The sequence below is a fragment of the Marmota flaviventris genome, chromosome 8 (assembly GCF_047511675.1).
Source record: "Marmota flaviventris isolate mMarFla1 chromosome 8, mMarFla1.hap1, whole genome shotgun sequence".
NCBI lineage: Eukaryota > Metazoa > Chordata > Mammalia > Rodentia > Sciuridae > Marmota > Marmota flaviventris.
Window position 1 is genome coordinate 104799004 of NC_092505.1, and position 10656 is coordinate 104809659.

General features: G+C 36.2%; 1 protein-coding gene across 1 annotated transcript; it reads left to right on the forward strand.

Moving 5' to 3' along the window:
• Positions 1-9405: 9405 nt before the first annotated feature.
• Sptssb (serine palmitoyltransferase small subunit B) lies at positions 9406-9636 on the forward strand. The gene has a single exon (XM_027953294.2). The coding sequence runs from the start codon at positions 9406-9408 to the stop codon at positions 9634-9636; it is 231 nt and encodes a 76-aa protein (XP_027809095.1).
• Positions 9637-10656: the final 1020 nt, after the last annotated feature.

The window sequence follows — 10656 nt, forward strand, 5'->3', positions numbered from 1 at the left end:
GATAAGCACTTGTAAAAACCACATTAGAGGGGTTTAAATCCACCTCACATGTGTTTCTTATTCTCCACAGAGTCCATGAACTTTTAACATTATGAGAAACTAAAAAAGCATTTGTTATATATTTCTTTAAAAAATAGTACTATCTCTCTTCCATCCTTCAAAAAGACAGATGGTACAGAATTTGCAGAAAATAATCTGTCTAAACTCATTGCCTGAAAGCAGGCAATGTGAATTCATAAGCAACTTGTATGAGTTCCCCATCATCCTGAGTAAATATTAAATAAGCCCAAGTGTGATTCTGCCCTCAATAACCTTAGGATTTTTGGTTATTCAGTCAGTCAATCAACCAACTTACCTGCCAGGCACTGCAGATAAAGAGTTAAATGCTACACATTCCACATGTTCAAAGACCTCACAGGCTAGTGGGGAAATCGGTTGTACTTAGCTAATTTTAATACAGTATAGTGTTGAAATGTTGCTACAATGGTAACACGTAGAAAGCAATATATTTCTTTGGCAGACAGGGAAGGTCTTCAGAGAATCATTCACAGTAGAGACAATATAAGAAGTGGGCCTTGAAAATATATAGGATTTTATTTGGCAGAGAAGGGGCACAAGAGAATTTCTAGGAAAGAAAAGAGTGTGAACTAAAACATGGAAGACTTAGAATCAATGGTATTTAGCAGGAGAGTTGAGAGACGAAGCTGGAGAGGTGAAGGAATCAAACTGTGCAGGGCCTTAAATGTTTCATTTCATAAGAATGGCGAACCATTGGAGGTTTTCAAGCAGAGAAATGAACTCTATGTTTAGAAAGTTAATTATAACAGCAGCATGGAAGATTGTAATCTCAAAGGGAGACAAGTTGGTAAGCTGTTTCATTAGCCCAAGAGATGGAGAGATTCTGCAGTAAAGTACAATAAAACTTTCTGCAGTAATGGAGATATTCTACATAAATGGTATTCAATATGGTAGCCACATGTCACATGTGCACTTGAAATTTAAATTTCCACATGTGCCTAGTGGCTGCTCTATTGAACAGTACAGAGATATCTTAGAGAAGCTAGCCCTTGAGTTAAGCCCTAAAAATAGTTTTCCAATTGTAAGTTGCAATCAGTGAGCTAAGAAATCTATGTGGTATATCACAACTGGGATGTTTTTAATGAAAAGAGAGAATAACAGAATAGGGTAGAATATACTATAATAATATAATAGAAGAGAATAGAACATAAAATATCAGCATCCATCTCAAAGATAGTATTATTTGGAGAGTGTTTGGTTCAGTTACATGATCATGTACGTACACTGGATCACAATGCAAACTGTATTTTTTCCTATTGTATTTTAAAATGTTTAAAGCCAGTCCCTTGTAGGAGGAATTGTTTAACCTACATACAAGAGTTATTGGGAAAAGATTTTCATAAGGCAAAGATAACTAACATAAGCAAAATTCACTAGAGTTTAGAACAAAGATAACTCCAGACCTTTCAAGAACTTCCTAATTCTTTTTCTTTGAAATTTTAAAATAGACTTAATTTTTTAGAACAATTTTCAGAAAAATCAATATGATGCTACAGAGAGTTCCCACATATCCTGAACCTAATTTCCCCTATTCAAATCTTACCTCAGTATGACATATTTGTTACAACTGATGAGACAATAGTGATACACTATTATTAACTAAATTCCCTACTTTACTCAGATTTCCTTAGTTTTTACCTAATATCATTTTTCTGATGCAGGACTCCATCTGGGGCACCACATTACAATTAGTCATTACATTTCCTTGAGCTCCTCTGAGCTGTGACCATTTTTCACACTTTCTTTGTTTTTGATGACTGAGAATTTTGAGGAGTGCTGGTCATGTATCTTCTTCCGGAATTTATTTATTTATTTTTTATGATTAGTCCTGTGGGTTATTTACAGGAAGACTATAGAGGTAGGAAGCCATTTTCATGAGATTACATCATGGATACATACTACCAATGTGAGCAATCACTGCTGAGGCTGACCTAAAACAACTGAGCAGTTCTTATTCGTCTTCATTGTAAACTTACTCTTCTTTATCTTCCTGTTCTGTACTGTACTATTCAGAAGGAAATCACTGCCATTCTTTTTTTTCTTTTTTCTTTTTCCTTTTAATAAGTGAATTACTTAACTAAAGGAAGGCTTGTATTTGCATAAGTTATACTGAGTTCTTTTCAAAGAAAGCTACTTCTGAATACAAGCATAGTCTCTTTATTTAGAGAAAGCATCTCCTCAATAGGCAGAAAACTTTTATCACTCACTTCTCAGATTTCAACTTCTGAATGTGAAGCACAGAAACAGCTGGGTAATTGATACAGAATTTCAAAATGAGTTGGGAAAGAGTTAGCCACAAATTAATTGCTGGTCCTCATTTTTTAGTTCCTGATTCTAATGTTGTATAAGTAAATGTCACCTAAAACATGTTAGCCCCCTGCCCCCTTTTTTTTTTTAACCCAGGAGGGAACCTAATTTTTAGAAAAGGAAATCCCTGACAGAAAAAGTCTAATAATGTGAAGTACTCCTTTTTTTTTTTTAGGCAAAGGAGGAGCTGCAAGATCACTTCTTCTGCAATACTCCCAAGGTAGATGCCACCATCCTAAATTACTGGCAACTCATCTTGCATCACAATTACCTAACTTCCTACCACTCCTATTCCCCAGAGCAGAAAACAACAATAAACTTTGTGAGCAAGCCCAGACACCACTTCTCTTGCAAGCTCCCCTCACAGCTCATGTTACCACCTGCATTTTTATAATTGTTGTACTTGTTTATTTTCTTATCCATTCAGCCAGAAAGGAGTCCTGCCCCTGAGTCAAGTATCCCAGGTCTTCTCACTTTCAGTCTGGAAGAGAGATGAAACTTTATCTCCTTCCTCACTGCACATAACTATAGTAATAAAAAAGAATCTTCACCTATTGATCAAAGGGTAGTAACATTACAATTTTTAAAAAGAGAGAGAATAAGAGAGCAATTAATTCTTCATTCAATTATGCAATGATCTCTTAGGGGACTTCAAAGTCCTTGATTATTTTCTAGTGTCCCTGTTCATTCAGTGAATTCTTTCTAGAAGCCAGTCCCTCACTCTGATTCTTAACAATCCTCCCTCTCTTTCCTGTAGTCTGGCTATGGTTCTTTCATCCATGCTCATGAGTACATTACCAATAAGAACCTTAGGTTTTACTGGTTCCTAATTACATTAAGTGATCATTCAAACCCTCAGTTGCTAGAACAGAATCTGAACTATCCAATGTCAGAAAAAAAAAAAAAAATCTTATGTAAGGAAAGGATAGGGTCTGGGGAAACTGAGAGAGGATGGGACTGAGGCCTCCCTGATATCCTTCACACCCAGGTCCCTTGTCTTTGCTTGACTTTGAGAAGAACACAGAAAATCTTCATTGGAATTTCTACTTCTTATTTCATTGTTAATTTATGGTATATAAATCCATGCCAATCCATGGGTCAATAACTGGAATTTGTCTTGACAAACTAATGTCAACCAATTTAATATCAATCTAATAGTAACTCACAGGCTTGGTCCTTTTCTTTAAAATGAGTGATTCACCTTAGGGGATCTCTACAGTCCACTAGCACTCTAAGATTCCATTTTAGCTACCCAGTACAGGAGCTAAGTATTATTTGAACTATGTATTGGTAGACTAGACCATGGAATGGCCATGCCTGTCTTGTTCACCATGGAATATTCAGTGCAATTTCCATAAAAAATTCAGTGGAATATTCTAAAAGCAACTTCCAGCATGCTGAATAATTATTTTCAATGGATAAATGGAAATAGAGGAGAAAGGAAAGTCTTCTTATAGTTAGATTCTGTCTCCCTATCTAAGCATTTCTTCCACATTTGAGTCCCTGGGATTGATGCTGTATTTGCATTATTGCTGTTTCTCACAGCAGCCCTAAGCAATAGGGATTATTATTTCCATTTTACAGGTGAGGAAATCGAGGCCAAGGACAATTAAATAACTGGCCCAAGAACACATAGCCAGTAAGTAAAGGAGTCAGAATTTGAATCACTATCTTTATTCCCAAATACATACTCTGGGCTTTGCAAGTAAAATAGAAATGCTTTCTAAACTACAAGTAATCCGATGAAAATGTAAATTGTGTTTTATTATTCATTAGGGAGATTCTGATCAATCGAATCCTCTAGGTAATGTTGAAATGTATACTGCTCTAGTCCTGTCTGAAGGAGACTTTCTCATGATTAAAAAAAAAAAAAAAAGGCCCAGAGAGGGCTTTTCTCCCTGCTTGACAATCTGTTCACTCTAGGTAACAGTGATGACTTTGTGTGACTCCCCTCCCCAGTTCTTACTGGGAGCTTCAACTGCTTTGTGTTTCAACAGGACCTCCTGAGAAGCCCAGGCGGCAGTATGATGACCCCTTTTAAAATCTACTGCCCTCCTCTTTACCAGAGAATGTTGTTTGAGTCTGTTCTGGCAGCTATATCAATATAATGTTCTAGGCGGCTCATCTACAATAGGATTTCACTTTTCATGGCTCTCAAGGCTGGGGAATCCAAGACTGAGGCTCCCAAAGAGTCAGTGTCTAGTGAGGGCGTCTTCCTAGTTCACAGACAGCTGTATTCGCTCCCTGTGTCCTCATGAAGCAGATGGAGCAAGAGAGCTCTCTGGGATCTCTTTTATAAGGGCACTAATTCCATTCATGAGGGCTCTGCAGTAACAACCTAATCATTTTCCTGAGGCCCCATCTCCTAATACTATCATTTGGGGGGTTAGGATTTCAAGATTTCAAGTATTGGGGGGAAAACATTCAGTCTAAAGCAGGTATCATCAAATAATTCAGCATGTCAGAGTCAAAACCATATTAGAGTGCATCCCAGGCACTGCACCCACGAAGACATGCCACCACCTGCTTTGGCAGTGCCACTTTTGAATGTACAACCTCATTAAAGGTCTAAGTGGGTTTTAAAAGTCATCCAGTTTAGAGGAAATATTTTAAAGAATATTTCCAAACATGGTAAATCATTTTTTAAAAAGCACATAGCTAAAAACAAGGAGATTCATGGTGTGCTTGAATAAAGTAAATATTTCAAGCCCTTCACTGGGATATGACATTAAGTCTTTAAAGAAGTAGGTAAGCAAATTTAACATTTCATTGTGAAAACTCCAGACTAAGACGTTTGCTCTCATCTGGTTCTAGGTTGCCTACATTTAATCAAGTTATTTGCCTAAATTCAGCCTCTTTTCCCAACATCCTTCTTAGCATTTTCTATCTTCTTTGCCTCTATTTATTGCTCATTCCTGGCCCTTCATTCATTGCTTGTTATGTGTTCCAGAACAGCATTTTCTGCCTGCAATGCTTTTTGGAACAGAGTCCTTCTGGGACCATTACTATCCAGAAGCACATAGTTATACCAAAGTGGTGTTTGTTCAATGAAAAATGAATTCTCCTACCCATGTTATTCATAAAATTGTCTAAAGTGTTTTTTTTAAATCATGCATATAGTCCCATAAGGGGTTAATAAAATGGACTCACAAGGAAGAAGAATTATATTACCTAAGCAAATGTAGAATCTAAAAATAGGGCACATTCTAACAATAGATTGTACCAGATGGCCTACCAATAATATCGAACTCTCTCTGTCTTCTCACCTTTTCATCATAAGAAACAATGAATAAACAATCTTTAAAATTGCTTATAATCAATAGGGGGAAACAGAATCAAAGAAAGGGGGACAATCAATGTTTTTTGTGGAATGACTTTTAGACTTCATGGGATTAAAGTGAGAGTTGACAATAAAAGCACTTTTCCCATGTCAGAGCTGACTGCTCAGAGGGCTAAGAAATGACAGATTGTGGAAACAGTCTAGGAAAAAAAAATTAAATCTTAACTCCTTAAATTGTTAGCAGTATGAAAATGTATTTGAAATGACCATATTTCAGATCATAGCTGATTTGGAGTATTTGTGACCAAGGTCTTACTATGTCTTCTTCTTTGGTGTAATATATGTTTCTATGCTTTTTATTGGTAATTTCTTTGAGTGATTGATTAATTGATTGATTACCTTCCAGAATTTTACAAATAAACATTGGTTTTCCTCACAGATTCTATGGCTCAAGAATCTGGATGCAGCTTAGCTGGATATCTCTGGCTCAGGGTCTCTCACAGATTGTAATCAATAACCACCAAGACTGCCCAAGCAAGGAATTAATTTTAAAAGAGAAAGCAATCACCAGAAGGTTAATTAGTGCACTTTAAAAAACTATAATATAAAGAGAAAAGGTGAATGGCATTTCTAAATGAGCAGTATTATCTCATTATAAAATTGAAAAGAGTATTAAGAATATTTTAAACTGATTCTCAGTACACAGTTGACTCTGAGTAATGCACCTTCATCTAGCACATCCTGGCACTAGATACCTAATCAACAGACTAGACTCCAGGCTCCTGATCAGCTACCTGGCACTGCCTTGAACTCTGAATAATTAGAAGAAAGCCAATATGGGTAGTCATGAATAAGATGTTTAAAAGTTGTCTTACAGGCAGCCTAAAAGCTCAAATAATGATAACTCCTGATATTTACTGTTTCATTCTATAATGTGGGAAATCTCAGTGGCTGGGATAATGCCACTTATTAAAAATAACCACTCTGGTACAGTTTGAATGTTTGTATCTCTTCTGAAATTCATGTTGAAGCTTGATCACCAATGAAGTAGTATTGAGGGAAGGCCTGTAGGTGTTCCTGAGGACTCCTCCTTTGTGAACAAGGTATAGGCTTTTATTTTAAAAAAAAAAAAGGCTTCACACATCATTCAGCTTTTGCCCTTCCATCCTCTCTTCCATGTAAGAACATGGCCTTCAAGGCACCATCCTGGAAGCAGATACAGGGTCCTCACCAGACACCAAACCTGCTAGCACCTACATCTTGGGCTACCCACCCTCTAGAACTGTGAGAGTCTGTATTATAACAACACAAACAGATGAAGACACCCTCCTTCTGTCACTCATTTTCTTTCAGACCTAACCCTATTCACTTTTGCTTCTTCTCTGCAGTCAGAATTGGGAGGAAAAAAGAACATTAGCAGTAATATCTTCCCAAGATCACCTGCATTTAAATCTAATTGCTTAGTTCTCACGCCTGACTTCTAAGAAAAATGGGAGACTGACTTTTCTTTTCAAAGAAAAGTAAAAAATTATCCATTTATCTGGATAATTTTGGCCATTATTACAGATAACTATGACCTCATCACACATGGACTTTCCATTTTAAGTTTTTGTGGAAATGATCCTTTATCAAATATATTACTTCTCATCAAAGCTAAGCCATATTAAAATCAATAATAGCTAACTATGTCCCACTTACATTGGGACATAGTTCTATGGTTATTTTTAAATTGATTACTTCTCATTCACTTATTTTTTTAATTCATTCAGGAAATATTTACTGATGACCTCTTTATGCCAGAAATTGTCCAAGGTCCAGTGTACAAGGATCAGTATCTCCCTATAGCCTGAAAAGTTCACAGTCTTAGCAAAAGCATCTTGCTTTTACTCAAAAGAGGGTTAAAAAAATGCTGGGCATGGTGGTACATGACTGAAATCCCAGCAACTGGGGAGGCGGAGGCAGGAGGATCACAAGTTCAAGGCCAGCCTCAGCAACTTAGCCAAGCCCTAAACAACTTAGTGAGAACCTGTCTAAAAGAAAAGGGGTGAGGAGTTTACTGGTATTGTTGCTTGGTGGTTAAACACCCCTGGGTTTAATCCCAGTACCAAAAGGGTGAGGGGAGAGAAAAAAAAAAAAAAAAGGAAGAGAAGGGTTGGGGAGGGAGGGAAGAAAAAAAAGAAAAAAGAGAGAAAGAAAGAAAAAGGAGATATTTTCAGGCCAGAAAATAGAAATCATCCTCAAAATTTTTACCTGTGAGTAAGATAGTAAAAGTTATCAAAGCAGACTTTGATGATGTGGTACATTCTTAAGAATAAGCCGAAGAGGCACAGGAATGAGCCTATTTCCTATAGGTACCCACTCCCGTGTCTATACAGGTCTGTAAAATCATCCAAGGGATCTTTTCAAGAAACAGTAGGAGCTCTTCTTTCTGTAAAGTTTTACATGTGGTTATAACTGTGGTGCTATCTGAAAGCCAGAAAAACATGTTTATAAAACTAGTTTTGATAAGTTCTGTGCTCCAAACCAATGATCATCTGAAGGTATCCTTTGGGCCTTCCATTTGTTTGGGGTGTTACCCAGACCACTCATATATTCAGCAAATCACCAAAAAGATTCATCCAAGATACACAGCAAAAACATACACAATAGGATCTGACACTCCCATGAATATGTTCCCTTCTGTACTAGCAAAAATGTGTGGTAATACCTCCTTCATCTCCAACCTACTGTGGTTCTACTTAGGATTTTTTAATGGTTATGATGGTGTAAAAGCAATAGAACCTTCATATAAAATATACATTTAATTTTGTATTTTGTTCCTTTCCTGAGCCAATAATACATGGCACAATATACACCCTGGTGAGGCTGGACTACAGCAGTGCGCTACAGATCCCTGTCAGCCACATGATTATGAAGATAGACAACCATACTTGATTATGTATTATGTTGCTAAGCTTTGATGGTCGATAGATTATGTATATTAAATGCATTTTTTAACTTACCATACTTTCAACTTAAAATATGTTTATTGGGATGTAACTCCATTGCTTGAAAAGCATCTGTATATGCTATGTTTTTGCCCAGGGAAGCTATGCTCAGCGCCCAAGGATTCTATTGGGGCTGGCAATGTGGTCATCCTTTGCCTAGAAATTTTCAAAATTTCAGACTACCAGAATACTGTGGGTATTCACTACAAATTACATGGTTTTTAAAGTTTAGTATTTTTATAGAATAGAAAGAACATTCCAAAAAGCCAAGTTCTCAGATGCAAGCCAAGGGCCAAAATTGTACGCAGGCCCTTCTGAAGATAGCAGCCCCAGGTTTGCCATATTAACTTTTCTGCACACTATTCCTTAAGTCTTCTGCCAGATATATGTGGTTGGAAACAGAAAAGTTCACATTTATCTCTCTTTGTGTACACAGCTAAAGAAAATGTGGTTGACCTTAATTTTCAGGGATGGTTACCATGAGAGTTTTATCATTTTTAGATATCACTAATAATATTTTAGTAATAATTTTTGGTAGTGATAATTATTTTCTATTATCAATATGTTAAGTATTATTTCTATGTAATGTTCATGTTAATAATCCATTCAGTGATCCTTAACATTCTTTGATTTTAACCTGTCAAGATTATGAAAATTTAAGGATAATCTGTGTTTTGTTCCTTATTTCATTTTTCTTCTACTCTGTTATCTTCTTCAACAGGACAGACTTTCTGCAGCTTGAAGGAGCCGGCCATGGATTTCAGGCGTGTGAAGGAGTATTTCTCCTGGCTCTACTATCAATACCAAATCATTAGCTGCTGTGCTGTCTTGGAGCCCTGGGAGCGATCTATGTTCAATACCATCTTACTAACCATCTTTGCTATGGTGGTATACACTGCCTATGTCTTCATCCCAATCCACATTCGCCTGGCTTGGGAATTTTTCTCAAAAATATGTGGCTATCACAGTACAATTTCTAATTGATCTCTTTTGCATTCTGTGAAATGGCATTGCTCATTTATGTTGCTTATAACGTGTTGATTTAGGTGACTACTGTGTCATCTTTCACTCTCTGACCTGAAAAATCACTCTTCTCTATGCACTCTTGTGTCCTGCCTGGAGTTTGAGATGGATGTCTCTAGTTTCTTTTGCACATACTACATTGTGCATCAGGCCATAGAAAATATGATGCCTTTACCTCATATACCATGTTCACTCAATGCAAATCTATGACTTTGGAATTTGTTTTTAAATCAGGACAATTTCATATAAAATCTTCCTGGAAAATATGTTCATAAGAGATTTACCATAATCATACTTAAAATGATCCCTTAATACCTATCCTATGCTGAAAGATATATTACAAGAAAAAAACCTTCATAGGCTACTCTCAAAAGTATCCTATCCTTGTTTACAATGTATAAAAAGATGTGAATAAATTATATGGACTCCCTAAAGTTGTATTTTCTAGTAAACTGCTAATACCTGAAATTCTTTTACTTCAAATGCAAAAGAATAGGCTGGAGGCAATTATTTTCTTTCAGAATGGTTCATGAATTATTTCAAATGTCTCTAAAAGTCAGTTTGAAATCAACAATGTTGATTTTAAATAAACAAGTAAGTATTATAATACATAATCATATTAAGTGTAAGAAACAAAATATAATCAAAGTAAATTCAGATAATGCAGATATTAAGACTTTTGATGTCCCTTGTCTTGCATGATGCTGGGGAGTAAAGAGAAAAGAAATTATTTTCTTTTCTGTGCTTTCACTCACTGGAAGAAAAAAAAAGGCATGTGTGGAGCTACAGGAAGAAAAGCTAATAAATAGGCTGGAAGTAATATTCCACCAGCAGGAACTCGACAGCTCCAGTTAAATGCTTTGATGTACTGGCTCCTTTGTAGAGCAGAAACAAGATTTATTAAATTTCCTTCAAAAATGTGTATTTTAAAAGCAAATATAAGTTTTTAATTATATTGCTGAATCAAATGTTAATGCCAAA

Bases quoted from the DNA above. Each gene is read 5' to 3' on its own strand.
- Sptssb (XM_027953294.2), top strand. From the start codon at position 9,406: ATGGATTTCAGGCGTGTGAAGGAGTATTTCTCCTGGCTCTACTATCAA.